The sequence below is a fragment of the Myotis daubentonii genome, chromosome 5 (genome assembly GCF_963259705.1).
Source record: "Myotis daubentonii chromosome 5, mMyoDau2.1, whole genome shotgun sequence".
In the NCBI taxonomy this organism is placed as follows: Eukaryota; Metazoa; Chordata; class Mammalia; order Chiroptera; family Vespertilionidae; genus Myotis; species Myotis daubentonii.
The window spans coordinates 107,094,222-107,114,227 of NC_081844.1; the positions used below are offsets into that span (position 1 = coordinate 107,094,222).

At 47.4% G+C, this 20,006-nt stretch overlaps 1 protein-coding gene and 1 long non-coding RNA gene across 7 annotated transcripts in view; both read left to right on the forward strand.

Moving 5' to 3' along the window:
- LOC132235979 (uncharacterized) overlaps positions 1-3,404 on the forward strand; it is a 272,119-nt gene extending 268,715 nt beyond the window's left edge. The window contains exon 3 of the long non-coding RNA XR_009453133.1: positions 2,748-3,404. This is a non-coding gene — a long non-coding RNA (uncharacterized LOC132235979). The remainder of the gene's footprint in view (positions 1-2,747) is intronic.
- A 9,803-nt stretch (positions 3,405-13,207) lies between these two features.
- Positions 13,208-20,006, forward strand: part of CPEB4 (cytoplasmic polyadenylation element binding protein 4) — a 56,069-nt gene continuing 49,270 nt past the window's right edge. For 5 of the 6 annotated variants that reach the window (XM_059699219.1, XM_059699220.1, XM_059699221.1 and 2 more), the window contains exon 1: positions 13,211-15,794. In XM_059699219.1, the coding sequence (XP_059555202.1) occupies positions 14,670-15,794 (1,125 nt within the window). In that variant the 5' untranslated portion in view covers positions 13,211-14,669. Of the gene's footprint in view, positions 15,795-20,006 lie in introns of all 6 variants that reach the window. The other variant, XM_059699224.1, reaches the window with a different exon arrangement.

Below are 20,006 nucleotides of genomic sequence, written 5' to 3' on the forward strand. Positions count from 1 at the left end.
GGCACATCCTTTTACATGAGCAAGTTTTTTTTTTTTCCTACAATAGAATTCAAGAAATTGGATTTCCAGGTTATGGGATATGCACATATTTAATTTTAATGGGTACTGCCAAATTGTGGAGGACATCTTAATTTCCTTTCATGAGGGAAATTCTAGCCTGCCTTGGAGCTGGCTTCTCAGATGTGATTCTGAAGTGTTCTCTGAGGCAGGCTGTTCCCCAGCGGTCTGTTCACGTGTTCATTCATCAGCCCTCCCACCTCTGTTTGTGAGGGCCTGGCCTGGCTGAGACAGAGGACACAGCCCGTGAATGTGGGTTAGGTTCTCTCCTCTTGACCAGCCGCACCCTCAAGGGGCCTCAACCCGACACCCGAGTCCTTTCCCCACCTGCCCACCCCGGCTCAGTTTTCTAGACGGCGCTCAAGTGTCACCTCTTCTTGGAAGCCCTCCCGGGAGCCCAGGCCGAGGAAGGAAACCTCCCTCCGTGTCCCCACGCCACCTTAGGAACTGGCTCGGCGTGCCCATCGCGTGTGGAATTCGGTCCTCTCTCCCTGCTACCTGGGATCCTCTCGGGATCTCAGTGGTGCGTGGCTTTGGGGCATCGCCTGGTCAGTGTCTGTGGACTGGCGCGTGAACCACAGCAGGTGTGCGTGGCCATCTGTCACTTGGTAAGGGGAAGGGCCGAGTGCACGCAGCATTCCTTCTACAGAGCTTAGCAGAGAAAGGCCGTAAGAGATTAGATGGCTGGTCATTGACCTTTGACAGTGATGATGATGATGAAAATGATGAACAACTGGTAAGTTGGGTAAATCAGAAACTCTCTCACACAGAAATTCAGAACCACATCATTCTCCTCACGCCAATGTTTCTCCACAAAATCTAGAAGTTTCTCAGGCAATTTGTCTTTTGAAATGTATCATGGGGAATGACAAACAGCAGGAAGGAAGCTGCCCAAATAGTTGGAATATGTCAGCTTCGCATCATAAATCTCTGGGTAATGCATCAGCTATGAGCAGAAATGTATGAAAAAAAGACTAGAAATAAACACATCAAAATGTTCCTAATGGTTGCACCAGTTCTCTTCTCTTCTCTATCCTTTTTTGAACCTTTTAGATTATTTTAGCAGGTATATAAATTCATTTTAAATAAAAAAATAGAAACAACCCCAACTAGTCTAGCCCTTAGTGAACTTTCTAAGGGAAACATTTTAAATCGCCTGTGATGTGTGTGCATATGTGACAGGAGAAAACCGTGCCCAGAGGACTCACCAGAAATGGCAGCAGGGTCCGGTGGTGGCGGAACATCTCCCACCCTCAGGAAGCCCACAGTCTAGCTGGAGCCACAAACCCAAGTGCTGACAGGGACCAGGCGGCAAGGAGAAGGGAGTGAACCCCCCCAGCAGGCCCCCTCCTGTCCTCTGCTAAGATTTGCAGGCCCAGGGAAAGCCCACAAACAGAAGTCCATTTGCCATACGTACAGGTTATAAACCGAGTTCACAATGGAAGCACCTGCAGTCTCTTAACTTGACAAATATACCTTTATAATGACCAGGAAGGCCAAGTTCAAAGTTAGAAGTCTCAGACTCCTCAGTTTCCTTACCTGAAAACGATGACCTGGGGAGAACTGGTCCCCAGCCCAGTGTCCCCCAGCCCCCAACAAACACCTGCTCTTCTTCCCTTCCCACGCCTGCCTCCAGCTCACACGGCAACGGGCTCCGTGCAGGGGGTAGGCATCTCGGCCGCACATCCAAGCTTCAATCCTCTCCTTCCCCAAGACCCCCCTGGCTCCAGGGACTCCTGGTGACCTGGGGAAGGGCACGTTTGGAGAGGGGGCCGGAGTCGGGCCTCTAAAGCAGGGACCCGCCCCCGCCCCCCAACCTGGGTCTTAGGGCAGCAGCACCGTTGAGACAGGTGGGAATTTGGTGACCAAGAGAACCAGCGCCCTGTCTACAAGAGCAGCGCTACTCACTCCAGCCCTGAGTTCCCGCCATGAGAATCTGGGTGGACGTGACTTCCACTCCTTAAAGAGAGATACAGATCTGGGTTTTCTATGAGTGGATGATCTACGCATGTTAGCAAAGAATACTTTTTGAAAAACGAGTGGATTACTCTGTAGGCCAAACCTCAAATATCTGTGACCACCTGCCTGTGATTTCCATGGGAGCCAAGAAAATTTAAATTCCATTTACACATTGCTTGACCACTCTTTGGTCTTTAAAATAACATTCACCAATTCATTATGTCACAAGTAACCGATGACATGTCTCCACCGCTGCATGTATGTTCGGATTTCATGCATCTTCTGTTCCCACTGGAAGGCCAATGTACTCGGTCCCTTCCAGCACGGATGTTTGTCTCCATAAGCCTGATGTCGGACTCGCACATCTCCCTTCCTGATGCTGACTTCCGTCATGTCCCGCTCTGGCCTGCCATAAACCCAGGCACGTGCCTCTCACCGCCCTTCCCACGTTCTGCTGCCATTAGCTCTGAGCCTGCCTGTCACTCGAGACCGATCTGCATGTCACCAGGGCCTACCACAGAGCCTGTCATGTGGTAGACGCCTAGTGCATCTTGTTTGTTCTGGACTGAACTTGTGGGTGGATGGTTCCCTGTGATCACCCAAGTTTTCCCAGTTGCAAGTGAATAATAATCATAGTGGACATTTCTGGGACATTTGCTAAGAGATTTAGGTGTATTGCCTCGTATAATCCTCTCAACTAACTGCTCAGCAATTTTATCCCCATTTTCCAGACGCAGAAACCGAGGCTCAGACAGACAAAAAGACCAGCTCGTGAGTCATGCAGCTGGCAAGGGGCAGAGGTGGGACTCGAACCAATCTTGCCTGATTCAAAAGGTGTGTGTTCTGAGCCAGGAAGCCAGTGCTCCTTAGGCGTGCCACTGACAGTCCTCGCGATGCCTCGAGGTGAGATGCAGAGGAACTCCTACTTTAATTACTAGGCATTTGTTTGCCTCAACATGTACTTATTTCAGTGTGTGTCGGGAAAAAATAAATGCCCATCTGTTTTACAGCACGACATACTGATTTTCCTATTTACATTAGTGATACAAAATGTTCCAGTTAAACTTATTTAGTGAAGTTCTAAAAAGTTGAGTCCATTTACAAATACTGTTGGGTGGATCATAAATAAGACAGGTAATAATACCGCAATGCAGCAAAAATGACGTGTCTGGGTGTACACAGAGGCTAGAGTTTGAAGAAACGCTGTCCCAGTAACCACCATGCATGGATTAAAAAGAAGCACTCACGTACCCACAATGAAACTCGTTTTGAAACTCACCCCATGCGTTTACAAGTTCGTAGAAAGTTGCTTAAAAAATGCATCCTAGACCTTGCTTAACGAGGACTGCACCCAGCCTCTTAATTTCTAAGTTTGTAGCCTGTTTATTTCTTTTTCCTCCTTCTATTTTTAGAACTTCAGTGGCGGAGTGGACTTTTTAAAAAGGGCTCTTAATAAAAAATGAGCTAGGGGCCTGGAGCGCTCCTCCACCTTGCTTCCACTCTGAGCAAACGGTGAATTACAGCGCCTGCACACAGTGGCTCCTCACCACCACGCTTCTGAAGAGCAGCAGCCCAGAGTGCGCCCACAGCGCTGCCATTGCCCTGGCTGAATTATCTATGTGTTTATCATACTGCACAGGGGCCGCTGAACCTGAAGGTATGGCTGTGGGGCCGGGTCATTTCAAGAAACCCATTACTGGGAATGAACTCAGCTACATCAGAAACTGGCACATCCAGTCGGATGTGATGGTGCCCATTAATATTAGATAATTACTGCCTCTGTAGTTGTTTGAGGTGGTGATAACTTAGTATGTGTGTATGTGTTTGTATGTGTGTGTGTTTATGTGTGTGTTTGTATGTTTGGGTGTACATGTGTGTATTTGTGTGTTTATATGTGTTTATGTGTATTCTGTGTTTGTGTTTGCCTGTGTGTATGTCTGTGTATGTTTGTGCGTATGTTTGTGTGTATATGTGTTTGTGTGTCTGTGTGTGCCTGTATGTTTGCGTTTGTGTACTTGTGTCTGTGTGTGTGTGTGTGTGTGCAGGCATTATTGAATTGCTTCAAGGCAATCCACTTCATTAAGGAGCTGCTTACCACCGGGGGGATATGGATAAAGCCTAGCTAATGGTCTCGTGGAACTGGCCCTGAGATGACTCAGCCCAATGAAGCCATTACCCTGTTTAATGCATCTTACACAAGATGGAAATGGTTTACTGAGTGTATAAAGCCACTCTCCAGGATTTACAGCGACTGACGTGCCAGAAGATCAACAGCGTGGTCCAAGTTTTATGCCACTCGTGCCTTGATGTACACTATTAGGAGATTGCTGTATTTCCCCCAAAACACCAACAATCAAATCTAGAGAACTCTAAGGTTTTCCAAGGCATGCTTGTTAGCTAAGTTCAACCTAACGTTTATTACTTTAGGACTCACTTGTGACTTGTATAGAAGGAAGAAAAAATTGATTAATTCAACAAACACTCACTAAAGGCCTGCCATGGGCTGGGCATAAGGCCAGGCCCAGGGGATACAAAAGACAAAGAAAAGAGTGCCTGACCTGGAGGAGTAACTCTAATGGGAACCAAAGAATCCATAAGACAATAGTCAGTTATGTGGCCAAGGGTCTGTGCCAACTTAGAAGACACGCACCTCTGCTTGGGGCTCAGGGCAGGCCAGCGAGGGCGCTTGAATGGGAGGAGCCTCTCTGGCAAACGCATCTGTGTTCTTGGCAGTCAGACCCCCATGGAAGGGCCTAAGGAAACAGTGTGAGCATGGAAGGCTCTTGTTATGCCTCCAAAGACTTCCCCTCCTCCTTCCAGCAGAATCCTGACTTTATGTTTCATGTTGGGACCCTTTGGTCTCAGAGAAGGTGGGCCCAGGTCTGGTCTATATCAAGGATTGTGACCCAGTTCTGACCGAAACAATGTAACAGGAAGTGTGTTGGAGGGCCCTTGGGAAAGCCCGTTCCTCCCTCGTCACAGGAAAGCACAGACCAGCAACTCTCAGCTCTTTGAAGTCCTGGGCTTCTTACTTCGAAACGCCCTGCATGATGACTGGAGTTGTAGGGGACATCTTAGGACCCTGCAGGGGGAGCCGAGGTTCCAACCGGACCCTGGCATCACTGACCCGCCGGCGTCGGCGCCCTCTGGACTCTTGATGTCTGAGAAGAATAACCTCTTGTTCAAGTCACTCTTCCTCACCCAGCTGGTATTCATGATTCATGTCATTCAAAGTCCCGGGAAGTGTCTCGGGATGCTTGGAACAAGGCTCTCGGAGAGTTGCAAGAGGTGATACTGAACTGCCTTGCAGGTCAGGTGGTCAGGTGCACGGGATGCCATGTTAAGGAGCCTGGCAGTGCTTTTCAGATGATCGGTCCTCTCCTGGTGGATTGTGGAGAGGATTGTGGGTGGCACCCAGGAGGGACCTACATAACCTTGAATCAGACCATGAGAAATGTGGTTCCTTTTCCATTCTCCTTCACTCCTTCTAATGCTTCCCAGATTGGTAGGAAGTCTTTATCAACTCTAACCCTTTTAATCTTCCTTGTTAACAAAGGGAAGGAAGGCCTCAGACTTACGGACTTTGATACGCATATAAGACCGAGGGGAAATTCAATACATCATTTTGTTTTCATTGTTTCAAATGTGATAATTACCTTTTGGTTATAGTTTTCACTTTGGGTGGTGAATCAAGTTGCCTTGAATGTATATTTAATTTTTTTTCTCTAAAGGTGAGCCAGCTTATAGAAAAATATGAAATATACGATAGTGTAGGAGCAACACCAATATGGCAAAAAAAAAAAAAATGTGATGCTGGAAGTGAAAATTGCTGACGTTTGAAAAGAACATCAGCTATATATCAGGAAGCCACTGCGAGTGTTTAGGCGATGGCTTCATGTAATTAGGCTCTCCATTTAGAAAGATTCATTGAGCAAGGCCAGGCATTAAGCCTGAAGATGGCTTTCATTAAAAAAATATATATATATTCAGGTGAGGAATGATCAGGCTTAAACCAAAGCAGAGATGGAGAAAAAGAGGAGATGCTGAGGAAACAATATGAAGACGACCTGGAGTCCAATTAGAGCAGCGGTTCTCACCCTGTGGGTCGCAACCCCTTTGGGGGTCGAACAACCCTTTCACAGGAGTCGCCTAAGACTATCGGAAAACACATACACAATTGCATATTGTTTTTGTGATTAATCACTATGCTTTAATGATGTTCAATTTGTAACAATGCAATTGGGGGTCACCACAACATGAGGAACTGTATTAAAGGGTCGCGGCATTAGGAAGGTTGAGAACCACTGAATTGGAGGATAAAGAAGGAGAGGGAGGAGTTTGGAATGACTCCCGTAGGCAACTGAGAGAAAGAATCATGGTACCATTGGGTGAGCTAGAGGAAATGGGAGGAGGACTAAGGCTGAGAAGGAGGCGATGGGTTCAGTTGGCCACACAGGATTGAATGTCCCTTGTTAAACCCAGATGGGGAAGACCTGTGGGCCACTCGCTCTCAAAGTGTGTTCATCAAACCAGCAGCTTCAGCATCGCCCGAAAGCCCATTAGAGATGCCAGTTCTTGGATCCCATACCTATGCCATCAGAACCTTTGGTTTGTCTCAACTGGTCAACCAGATGATTCTGATGCACTAAGATTTGAGGACCACGGGTAGAGGAAAGAGCCTGGGTCGAGATACCTGGAGAAAAGAGCTGACTTTAGACAAGGCCCTTCCCTGGACCGCAGCTTCCTCAACTGCAAAATGAGGTCCTTGGCTTGACTGTCAGACCCCAGGTAAGTCATGAAGCACCCCTGGATCTAAGTGCCCCACCCTGTGACATCCACCTCCCTTTTCTTCTTTGGTGATAGAATATCAATTTTTAACTAAGTGCACGAGTGTGAAATAACGACCATACTTCCCAACCTCTCTGCCATTAGCTGTGACCATATGGCCAAGTTCTGGCCAATGGGAGGAGAATGAAAGTGATGCGTGTGTCTTCTGGGAAGTTTTCTCAAAGAGAAGGGTTATGTCCTTCGTTACCTTTGCCTCCTGCCTTCCGTCTGGAAGACAGACGTGATGGCTGGAGCTTGATCAGCTATCTCAGATCAGAAGGCAGTAGGTACAGGTTGAGGCTGGAAAACACTGCGCTGGAAGGAACCTGGTTTCAGATGACTTCCTGAAACCACCCGCCAGCCCTCTGTTGACTCCCGGTCTTCATTTATGTGAGAAATGAACTTCTTCGTTTTTAGCCATTCTTATTCTGGTCTTCCTGTGCTTTCACATTATGAGAAAATCTCTTGTACCTTATGCTGGGGTCCAACCCCAGCGGGTCCAGGGGTCCCCAAAGGTGTGGACGGAGTCGGCGAAGAAGGAATGACACGGAGACAGCGTTCAGTTGATCAGTAGCCTATCCAGGATCTCCAGCCAGGATCTCCAGCCAAGTTCTGGTCTCGATCTCCAGAGAGGTTCTGCTACGGATCTCCAGCCAGGTTCTGTGGCCATGTTCCCTTGCTAGGTTCTCCAGGCAGGTCCAGTCACCAGGTTCTAGTCAGGCTCTCCTGCCAATCTCCGCAGTCAGGTTCAGTCCAGGATCCCCTGCCATGCTCTCTCGCCAGGCTCCGCCTCCAGGCTCCAAGGCCAGTCCCTGTCCAGGATCCTCCGGCATGCTCTCGCCAGCGAAGTTCTTCTGTCCCTAGAGAACGTTCTGTGTAGGTTCTGTGCCTAGGCTCTGTCTCTCTTGGTCCTGTCTTCCAAGCCCTGTGTTCTCAGTTCTGTCTCTTGCTGTCTTGTTACATCTGTATTTATACCAGTTGATTCAATCCTATCAATCTCTATTACAAAGGTTAGGGCGTTTCTTATCTCCATTCCAGGGAGTAAAGATTATGTAGCTTAAGCATGATTGTTTGTAGTGATTAACTACCTGCCTGGCACTTAGTTAAGGAGTTTCATCCCCTCCCTGACTTCAGGGAAAAATTCCTACCTGGGGAAACAACCTTTCTCGGAGAGGTGACCTTGGTTAAAACACAGCGCCAAGAAGGTGAGCAAACATATTAAGAACCGTATGCCATATATGCCAGGTCCCTTGAAACGGCAAGGATGGACCGGCTCCCGGCAACCTTATAACTGTATTAGAAAATCCTATGAGAAAACATAATCAGGATTCTTGGGGGGCAGGGCCTGGGCGTGTGCATCTGATGGACTCCCCCGGGGACTAATCACACTAAAGTTTCAGGTTGGATGCTTCCGAATCTACTCTTTAGTTACACTCATACTGCAAGAATAGGGAGCGAGCCATTTGGACATAAAAAGAAAGGACCAGCTTTAGTGTTTTTCTAATAAAGTGACTTCCTTTGAACCTTTATTGCTGAAGGGTTGTGAAGTGAAACTCTTTTGGTAGTAAAAATGCTGGCCGAAAGGAAATCATCAAACTGGACAAACTGGACTAGGGACCGAGTTGATGGCCATGTTGGGGCCACGGTTTAGGTCTGTGACTCCCAGCTCCCTGGTCCCTGAATCTTCCCTGGAAGCTCCGAAAAGCTGTTCATTTCCCGCATCGCCGGTGCCAATCCACCAGCGTAGCCACGGGTGCGAGCGGGCAGCTGTTTGGCAGCGCGGCCCGGTTCTGAGACGGAGACGGGAAGTGTGTCCAACCACCACGGCACAGGTAACATGGGGCAGCAGCCGCTCCCGTAGGTGGCGGGAGCCACAGAAGAGCCACGTCATGCCACGTGATGCAGTCCTGGAGGTCCGCCCCGCTCCAGCTCACCATGTGATGGCGACCGCAGGTGAAGCATGTCTGTGTCCGGACATTCCCCAATCTCTTCTCCAGTCACAGGGCGTCGGGGGAACTGGCACCCCCACTCGCTCCCCATCCAGATGGCCTTCCAACTGTGGACTCCATGTTAAGGATCACCCCTCAGGTGGGAAAGCGGAGAAAAACACCGTTCCCAATGCAGAGGGCCATGAAACACCACACAAAGAGAAGCTGTAACCAGCAATGAGCTGTTAGGAACAGTGCTGCCTTCTAAGTAACATGCACACTTCCCAGGACTGACACAGGGTGAAGAGCAGAGGCGGGGTTTAAGGAAACCTGTTTTGGGGACTTGGCTTTGTTTCTGTCCTTCCCCGACCTTCCCAGAAACTGCCCTGGAACATTCTTACTGCATTGTTCTTTAGTTTCACTAACATCTAGACCCCACCATCACATCAGAATGCGTATTGCCGCTGCCTGGAGCATGCTGCTGGGATTAGTCTCTCGGGGGACTGGACCACACACCTGCCCGGACTTGCCTTCTCACTACGCTCACCACAGCTCCGAGGACACCATGTCCTTCAGTCCCCTTGCGGGAAGCTCCTGGGCCACCAACCCTGAAAGCGTCCATTGCGTTCAATATTTCCGCACGCGACGAGCATGTGCCCACGGAGTTTATGGTGGTGTCTGGTGGCTTCTTCGGTCTGGGTGTCCGAATTCCACAGTGTGCCTTCGTGCCTTATGGAAATGAACCGAAGCGGGGCTGATGCTTGTCCAACTCCGGGTGCCATTCCCACCTGGAGTCTGTGGTGCCCGATGGAGTGGCACGGTGCGCAACCTGGGCGGCCTTGGGTGGTGGCCCTGATTGCTGAAGTCATCAGACCGGCCCCTGCAGAGCCTGGGCGTGTGCTGATGGGGACAGGCTGACAGTGTGTGCTTCAAGGGCAGCGTGGAGGACATCAGAGCTGGAGTGGGGCAGAGTTCACCCTGTGGGATTATGGGGTGAGATTTGTATCGCCTGCCAAGCTTTCAGGGAGGCTGCTAAAGGAGATCTTAGGGCCTTGCTTCCTGGGAGGCTCTGGGTTTGGGGTGTGGTTGACCTCAAACCCGGGAGGGGGCTGGGCAGTAGCCAGCAGGGGACATGCACTCACCAAGCTATGAGCTCTCTGAAGGTGTGTCAGCCCTTGCTGGACAAAGAGGGAGGTTTTGTTTTTTCCTTTTTGAAAATCTAGTAGCGCCTTAATGTTCGGGCAGAGCTTGCTTTCTCTGCAACCCCAAGCTTCCCAGTGAGCGGGCTTCCTGGGAGGGGCCCTGTTCCGCCAGCAGAGTGCTCAAGCCAGCACTCATCTGCAATGCTAGGTCCCTTTGGAGATCCGAAATGGAGCTGCTGAATTGTTGTCATGGTTACCTGGGACAGTTTCTAAGGCCAGAATGTTTTCAAGGAGGGCAGCCCTGAGCTGGGTATCCTGGGTTTCTGAGCAGACAACTGAGCCCAGAGAATTGCTTCCCTCTTCCTTCTCCCATTCTCCCAGCCCCTCGCCGGGAGCCTGGCTGATCACTTAGCCCTGCCCAACACCACGCACGGCCCACGCCTGCCACGGCCTTCCGAGATCAGGCTGACCGGGCAGCACCCTGACGGGCTCGGGCTGCCCCTCCCCCTACAAACCAGCACAGGTTCCTGGGCTCATTCACGCGTGCAGCTGCTTCTGGGCGAAAGACGTCTGTGAAGCAGTTCTCTGCATTTCATATATTAATAAGGAACTGCCATTTTTGAAAACCTATGAGCCCAGCACTTCACATGGATCTCGTGTAATTTGCCAACCCACTGCTGGAGGAAATATCATTCACATTTTATCTGTGAGGAACCAGAGGCTGGCAGAGGTGATGCCTGGGGCTGTACAACAGGAAGTGGCAGAGCTGGGATTCAAATTCAGGTTGGTAGGTTCCAAAGATAGTCAGTCCTCTTTGCTCCAGGTAATGGCTGCCATGTTAGCCACTGAGAACTGGTAACTCCACAAAGGACTCTGCACTGTCTGCTGGGCACGGAACATCCACTAGGTCATGTAAGAAACATGTCCCGAGTCTGCTCCACGCCAGACCTTCTGCTGGCTGCCGGAGACACAGAGGCAAATCAGGCCCAATGCTTGCCCTCAAGAAACTAGCCCACTGACAACCAGCAGCAATGTTCAAAGGGGGGCTCTATAAGATGCCAGAAAGAGGGCAGCCAGGGAACCAACTGGGAGGAAGTGACACCTGACAGCTAAGCCTCCGAGTCTGCCCAGATGCGGGGAGTAAACAGCAGAGTAGGCCCAGTCCCCATGCCCCAGGTGCTTGCAGGAGAGCCACAGAGATGGGATTCATGCTTGTGACACGATAAGAAAGAATTAAACCACTAAGGTTCTAAACAGGTGTTCTACATGGAAGTGTTGGGAGACGGAAAAACCAGGCAGCAGAAGCCGGGGCCATGGAGGGAAGGTTACAGAAATGAAGTAGAAGCCACCTTTGTTCATAAAAGAGTTCTTAAAGGTCTTTGATCTCTCTTCCCCTACTCTTGCCACAGTCACTTCTGGCTCTACTCTGATTTCTTTTCTTCATTTTTTCATTTCCTACTAAAGGAAAACACTCACCTAGTCAACATCTTTAGAGCTTGTGCCGAGAGCAAGGCATTCACCTACCCAGTGGTTCTCAACCTTCTGGCCCTTTAAATACAGTTCCTCATGTTGTGACCCAACCATAAAATTATTTTCGTGGCTACTTCATCACTGTCATGTTGCTACTGTTATGAATCATCATGTAAATATCTGATATGCAGGATGGTCTTAGGCGACCCCTGTGAAAGGGTCGTTTGACCGCCAAAGGGGTTGCGACCCACAGGTTGAGAACCGCTCACACACCTGATGATGGTCACAGTGGTGGGAACGTGTAACAAGGAACAAAACATACCCTTGAGCAGCAAGTGAACAACCTAACTGAGAAAGTACGAGAGATCGGAGTGCCAAACCAAATAGCAGAGGAATGAAATACTTCAGACTAGGCAAGGGGGCTGTCATTCAGGAATGACTTCATCCTTGCAGGTTTGTTCACTCGTTTCTTCAGCATTCATTCCCTGATGCCTCCTACCTACAGGGTCCTCTCCTCACAGCGCCCACAGCTGAGCACAGGAGCATGGACATAAGCAACCATTACAACACACAGCACTGTGATAAACAAGCACAGGTGCACACAGAGCCGTGGATGCTCAGAGAGAATCCACAAGACAGAGCCGGTGGCTTCTGAACTGAGTCCTAAAGCTAAACAGGGGTTCACCAGGTGGAGAAGAGAGGCAGGGGAGGGGAAAAGCACTGAGAGGATGTTTGAAACAGCTTGGTGTGGGGCATTTCAGGGGTGAGGGGTGGGGGGTGGGGGGGGTGGGGGGGGTGAGTTTTAAGATCTACAAAGGCCTTGCCCAGCACGGCTCAGTGGTTGAGCATGGACTATGAACCAGGTCACACTTGGGTTCCCGGACAGGGCACATATCTGGATCGAGGGCTGGATCCCCAATGTGGGGCGTGCAGGAGGCAGCTGATCAATGATTCTCTCTCATCATTGATGTTTCTATCTCTCTCTCTCCGTCTCCCTTCCTCTCTGAAATTATATATATATTTATTTAAATATATTAATATATTAAATATATTAAATTTAAAACATATATATAAATTTACAAAGGCCTTGAACACCAAATTTAGGCGAGGTAACGGGCAACCATAGAAGAGATCTGAGCGGGGGAGGACCACACGATTTTTGTTTTGAAGATGCCCCTCTGCTACTGGGTAAGGTGGGCTGGAAGGGGATGGACACCAGGGCTCAGCCACGGGCGGCCCAGCAGCTGTATCTTTGTGCCGCAAAGGCTGCGCCAGACCTAAGCCAGGCCGGGGTGGGGGTGAAGGGTGAAGGGAGAGTCTGGGACTTACGCAGCTCTAGGCACCGGACAGCTGGGAGGACCCCCTCTGGGGCGGAGCTCGGGGCAGCACGTGACGCCTGGGAACCACCTTTACTGTGGGCAGTCCTTCCGCTCACCCGCGCTTTCAGGGGTCACCACTTCGACACCCAACACCTGGCCCCTTTTCCGCGGTGCTCAGACAATCCGTTCTCTTCCCCGCGTCCCTCCATGCTCCTCCTGCCGGGGGTGGTGGGGGGAGATAAGCAGCGAAGGAGGCCTCTGCCCGCCCTAAACATGGCGACCCGCCGCGCTCGGCCCGGGTGGGGGCGGGGTCCGGGCGGCCGGCCTCACTGGGCGAGGCGCTGACGGAAGGGGCGTCTCTCCAGGGAACTTTGCGACCTTCCTGGGCGGGGAGGGGCGTGGCCCCGTCTAAATTCCGGCAGCGGATTGGTCTCTCGGCGGGTGGGCGGGGCGTGTGCGCTACCCCGCCCCGCCCTCTGCGAACCGGAAGTGTCTCTCGTTCTTTCCAGCTGGTTGTCATTTCACTCGGCTCGGTCCTGAGGAGAAGGACTCAGCCGCGGCTGCGGGACCCGAGCACCGGGAGGCGGCGGCGGCGGCGGCGCCCGCGGCGACAGCAGAGGAGGAAGAAGGAGAGAAGAAGAAGAGCCAGGCGGAGGCCGCCACGACGACAGCGGGCACTGCGGACCGGGGTAAAGCGACGCTGGCGGCGGCGGCGGCGACGACGACGACGGCGGCGGCCCAGCAACCGTGAGGAGAAACAAAAGCCTTCTAAATTATAGTTTAAAAAAAAACAAAAAACCTTGGGGAAAAAAGAGCGAGAGCGCGCCGCGGGGGGAAGGCCCTGCTCTCCTAACGCCACTAGCGGGGTTTTCCTTGCTTCCCTCCCTGCGGAGAATCGAACTGAGAGAACCGAACAAACCGCCCCGGGGTCCCATGAGGGAGCCACACCGCGGAGCCGCCGCGAGGGGAAGAGGCCGAGCCCGCAGGACCGTCCAGGTCGCCCCCGCGGTCCCCGCGCCCCCGGGCCGCCGGCTCGCCCTCGTGCGGTCTCGCTAGTCCCTGCCGATCGCGACCCCCGCGGAGGGAGGACCGGGTGTTGCCAGCCCCTTTCATGGGGGAGAGGAAGCCGGGGGGGAGCCCAGGAACAGCGACCGCAGCGAGACCCGCACCCACAGCCTCCGGGACAGCCCCCGAGGCCCAAGCTGCACCCCGCGGAGGAGCAGGCACGGGACCGGGAACGGCAGACACCTCCCTGCGGTCACCTTCCCAGTAGTCGATGCTGACCTCCTCGCCCGCAACCAGGAATTCACCGCCGCCCCAGATACCCTGATATAATCTATCTATCTATATATAAATATATAATATATAATGTTCTTAAATTATTCCCGATTTTTTTAACCAAGCTGCCAAGAAAAGAACGTATTCTCTCCCCCTCCCCCCACCCTTTTAGCCCTATTCTAATTTTTATGTGAGTGAATCTAAACTGCTGAGGAAGACCATATGTGATTGTTAAATTATATATATATACACACATAGACATATATATATTTTTTACTCCGCGCAATGCTTATTCTTCTACATCCATAGATGCTTGAGAAGCTGTGTTTTTGTCATTCATGTAACACATTTTCCTTTGGAAAAAAAAGAAAGCGCCTATTTTACTAACCAAAGACTTGGTTCTTACCCTCTTCGTTTTTATTCCCTCCTAGAAAGAAGCCCATTTTGGATGAGATTTGGGTGGGTTTTTTTTAGTGTGTTTTTCTTTTCAGAGACCAGAATTCCAAATCAGAGCTGTTTAGGGTGATAAGCTGCAATCTTTGAGCTAGCTATTAATAAGACATTTCAAACAAACAAATATTTTGGGTAGAGGATACAAAGGCGTGAAACATCAGGTTGTCGTGTTTTTTTTTAGTTTTTTAATTTTTTGTTTTTTTATTATTGTAAGATTCTGCTCCTAAAAATAATAAATGGGGGATTACGGGTTTGGAGTGCTAGTGCAAAGCAATACTGGGAATAAGTCTGCTTTTCCAGTCCGATTCCACCCGCATCTGCAGCCTCCACACCATCACCAAAATGCCACCCCCAGCCCTGCTGCTTTTATAAATACTAACACAGCTGCCAATGGCAGCAGTGCCGGCTCAGCCTGGCTCTTCCCTGCTCCGGCTGCCCACAACATCCAGGATGAGATCTTGGGGTCAGAAAAAGCCAAAAGTCAGCAACAGGAGCAGCAAGACCCCCTGGAAAAGCAGCAGCTCTCCCCCAGCCCCGGCCAGGAAGCTGGAATACTGCCTGAAACGGAGAAGGCGAAATCGGAAGAAAATCAAGGGGACACTTCTTCAGAAAATGGCAATGGGAAGGAGAAGATCAGAATCGAGTCACCCGTGTTGACAGGGTTTGATTATCAAGAAGCTGCGGGGCTCGGTGCTTCCACCCAGCCCCTGACGTCCAGCGCCTCCTCCCTGACTGGCTTCAGTAACTGGTCAGCGGCCATCGCGCCCTCCTCCTCTACAATCGTCAACGAAGATGCCAGTTTCTTTCACCAGGGAGGGGTCCCCGCTGCTTCGGCTAATAACGGTGCTCTGTTGTTTCAGAATTTCCCCCATCATGTCAGCCCCGGCTTCGGAGGCAGCTTCTCCCCGCAGATCGGGCCTCTGTCCCAGCACCACCCTCATCATCCTCACTTCCAGCATCATCACAGCCAGCATCAGCAGCAGAGGAGGTCTCCTGCCAGTCCCCACCCCCCACCTTTCACACATAGAAATGCTGCTTTTAACCAGCTGCCTCACTTGGCGAATAATCTTAACAAGCCCCCCTCTCCATGGAGCAGCTACCAGAGCCCCTCTCCAACCCCCTCTTCTTCCTGGAGCCCGGGAGGTGGTGGATATGGTGGCTGGGGAGGTTCCCAAGGCCGCGATCACCGCAGAGGGCTGAACGGAGGAATAACGCCCCTGAACTCCATCTCGCCTTTGAAGAAAAATTTTGCAAGCAATCATATTCAGCTCCAGAAGTACGCTCGCCCCAGCTCTGCCTTTGCTCCTAAGTCCTGGATGGAAGACAGCTTGAACAGGGCTGACAACATTTTTCCTTTTCCGGTAAGATTGTGTTCTACTAACAGATAAAGATGAATAAGGAAATGGCCTGGTGTGGTATCCAAGTAAGACAGTTTGAATTGTCCATGTTCCTATCGGAGCTCTTCTTAGAATATGAGTTACCAGACGTTATTTTGGTAGGAGAGGAGTGTAACTTGGAACAAAATGTTCAGCTGTTTCTTGGGTAAATGTCTCATTGTAATCTTCCCATAGATAATTGTATGACTTGGCATAATTAATACCAGGTAGCCAGCTAGTGATGTCGTAATTATTAACTGTAATACCTTTCTAGCCTGACAAGAGAATCAGGGTTGGTTTTTCCCTACTTATTTATGTAAAGTACATAATGTAGAGATACCTTTTGCTGTGGAAACTGCTGAGCATTTTCTATCCATATGCAGTAACTGTATAACCAAAAAAAAAATTCCTTTTTCTCCACTGTAAGGTACCAAGTCACTGAAAACCAACCCTTAAATTGTAGTTTTCTCACGCTTACATTTTATACCTGGAACCTCTCTGAACCATGCGGTGTGAACAGTCTGAACTCATTAATTTCCTTTGAAATCTCCGCAGTTTCTGGCCTGCCTTGTATCAGCAAGGACTTCTAGAGAAATGATCTAAGTGTTTTCTTCATGCTGATTTATTTGTGAATACTATGAAACTGTAGATCTCAGAGTGACTCTTTTATGATGCCTTTCACCCATTTGTTTATTTTCCAGTGTTAACACTAGGGGTGTAGTTAATTAAACCATGCCTAAAAATAGATCCCGGCCAGGATCACTTGTCTTTCTGCCACCAGTGTATCCTTATTCTGCAAGACTCACATTGTTTGATGTTTCTGAATTAATGAGCAGCCGGCCTAGCTGATAGATATGAGATAAGGGGAATTTCATAGTTAATTGAACATCAAATGCCCCACTGAATTTGTATATTTTGGGGGTATGATCATTTATGTGTTCAGGAAATTTATATGAGATAATAAACTAACATTTAATCAGTCCTCACAACAACCCCACAAGGTAAGTTCAATTATTATCCCATTTTACAGATGAAAAAATTGAGTATCAGAAAGTTATAACCTTCTTAAGAGCACACAGCTTATAAGAGTACAAACTCTAGGTTAAAAAAAAAAGGATTAAAAATATATCTGTATACATACATGCTTATACACACACATGTGCTGTAGGTAGAGGATTATTTTAGATCTCTTTCTGCAAGGGCTAAAACAGATTACGTGAAGAATTATGTTTTAATTAATAGTTTACTTAGTGGTAGGGGATGTTTGCTAAGAAAACACTGTGTCATTCCAAGGAATGAAATATGCCCTCTCTAAGGGTTCAGGTGTAATGGTTAGAATGTATCTTAAAATATTTGGTTAAATTTAGTTTTAGATTCTTTAAAAATAATTTTTTGCCTAAGGATCAAAAAGCTCTATTGGCTTCTGTTTTTAGAAAGGGATTTTACTCAAACCGAAGGGAGCAATTGTTGTGTTTCAGTGGTCAGGTAAAAGGCCGTTAAGACATTGACAATCTCATGAAGTGTAGTTTTAAAAAGTTACTTTTGACATTCCTTTGAACATAAATATAAGGGAAATTTAATGAAAAGGTAACTGCTATGAGTTACTCATATATTATTGCTAATTTAAAAAAAATCTAAGGTGGCATTTTATACATTTTAACTGGATTAAGATTGGCTCAGAATTGAATATTGAATACACTATTCTTTTATATTTTGCTACTATACACTAATGGAATGGCTCATGGTTTATTGTCCATTTTCAGTTTACTAACTTTGATAAAGGTTTGCTTTGGGAAAAGTAAAAAATTCAGAAAATGAATAAACTACATGTGTGCACATGAATAATATTTTTATGGAGCTAATGGAATGTGTTTAACAAGTGAAATCTTTTCCATCAGATGGTTTCTATTAAGTTGGTTTCTGAAATAATACAATAGGCTAGGATTGTTACTAAAATATATTGTTAGAAACTAACTCATCCCTTGGAATTGTTGTCTATTATGCTAAGGATGGGAAAAAGGAGTCACTATACCTGGCTCAAATGTGATAGGATTAGAAAGTAAATTGCTCATTTCTCCTCACCATCCCCACAATTTTTTAGAGAGATTGAGGGGTAAGAGAGCAGGAGAGCAAGCGTGCATGCACACACACACACGCATGAGTATGCAGGCTCTAACATTGGGGTGATTTGAAAGTCACAATAAAAATAAGTGATTTGAAAACAAATCTTTATAACAAGAAATTCCTAATTGGGTTTTGAAAATATCATAACAAGTTAGTAAACTGACTGCTGTGGTGCTTACTGGAATGAATGTAGTTCTGTGTGTTTTTTTTAACAAGAATTCTTGTGAATTAGTTATTTGGCACAAAAAATAGTTTCGAATTGATATGAATTAGATAAATTTGATATGAAAAACCTTGAAGGGACATTTGACTGGGAGCCAGGAGACCTATGTTGTGGTCTTAGCCCCATCAGTCGGTATCATAGCATTGGGGGGACTCAGTTTCTTTATAAAATGTGGGGGGTGACTTTCTAAGTTCCTTTTGATCCTTAAGCAAAGCAAAATACTGTGGAATTTACCACCACAATCCACTCTTTAAAAAAAAAACAACAAAAAAAAAACACCACTACTCTCTTATTTAAATTTATTTCTTTGAGCACTATTAATTTTAGGAAAGACATTTTATAGATATTAGTAATTCAGTTTTGATTGCTATTCCTTAGATGTAAGAGATATCTTTAAATTTACCACAGACATTACAGGATAGAGCTACTTTATAACATTGGTATCCAATCAAAGACTAGCATGGTATTGTTTTTTAAAAGGAAATAACTTACCTGAAATGTAACTAATACTAAACAATGTTTATTTAATTTAAAATTCATCAGAATGGTTTTTATGTTTGTTTAATGCAGGTTTGAGTACCATATAGTGAATTAAAAATAATGGTAACATTTTTAATGAGGTGGGTTTTTTTTTTTTTTGGCCAATCTTAACCTTCTCTTTTATCTATGTTTATGGAGCAGGAGCACAGGTTCCAAATATGTGACTAATCTTCCAGATAACTGATATTCCAAAGCATTGTATTTTGGGATATTTCATATTAAAATTTGTTTCTAAGTTACTTTTGCTTAACTTAAAGTTTTCATTGTGTGAATTCAGATAACATTCTCAAGTCCAGTTTTCAGGTACAACTCAATTTAACATATATTTAATAATAGCTAACATGTCTATGATATTCTAAATGTTTTACATATATTAACTCATCTAATTCATTCAACAATCATACAAAGTAAAAGTTATTATTATTATTATTATTATTCACACATAAAATTTGGCTCTTACCTATTATATTACAGTGCCTCTTCACAAAACCTGATACAGGTGGGAGGGATGGGGTATGGGAAGGAAATGCCTCCCAGAAGCACGTAAGATGAGAGGAATCTTTTTACGGAGAATAATTGATACATGCTGCTCTGAAGCTGATTATAGATAACATTTTGAAAGTAGAAAATAATAGAATATATTTATCAACTTTAAAATGTTAAACTTAGTATTCAAATCAAATTTTTTTTTGTTTTTATTACATACTAGAGGCCCGATGCATGAAATTTGTGCAAGAGTAGGCCTTCCTTCCCCCGGTTGCTGGCAGCAGCTTCCCTCTGGCACCTGAGACCCAGGCTTTCCTCGCAGCCCCTGCTTTGTCTGGAAGGTCGCCTGGAAGGACATTTGATCTAATTAGCATATTACTCTTTTCTTATTATAGATTATTATAGATTACATACCAGGCACTGAAATATAGGTGCTTTTGCATATGTTGTCTCACTTCCTGTGTGAGGTTTCTCAGCCCATGAGGTCTGGTTTTATTGTCCCAATTTCAAAATGAAGAAACAGGATCCATATTCATGTGACTACAGACATGATTTGACCTTCACATTAATGGGGGGTGGGGGGGTGGGGGGAGGAATCCACCCCGTCCTACAAGCACATCCTGGAATTATGATGTCCAAACCAAATAGTATGTTGGGGCACCACCAACAATTATATGTGACTATAGGATTTCTTTGGAAGGGTGCCTAGATCATCTGCCCTACACAAAAGTAAAGGGGAATTGTGTAGTATCTATTCTCATACTCTCTTATCTTCAGCTCAGTTATGTTCCCACCTCCATTAGCTAAGAACCAGGAAGTAGGCA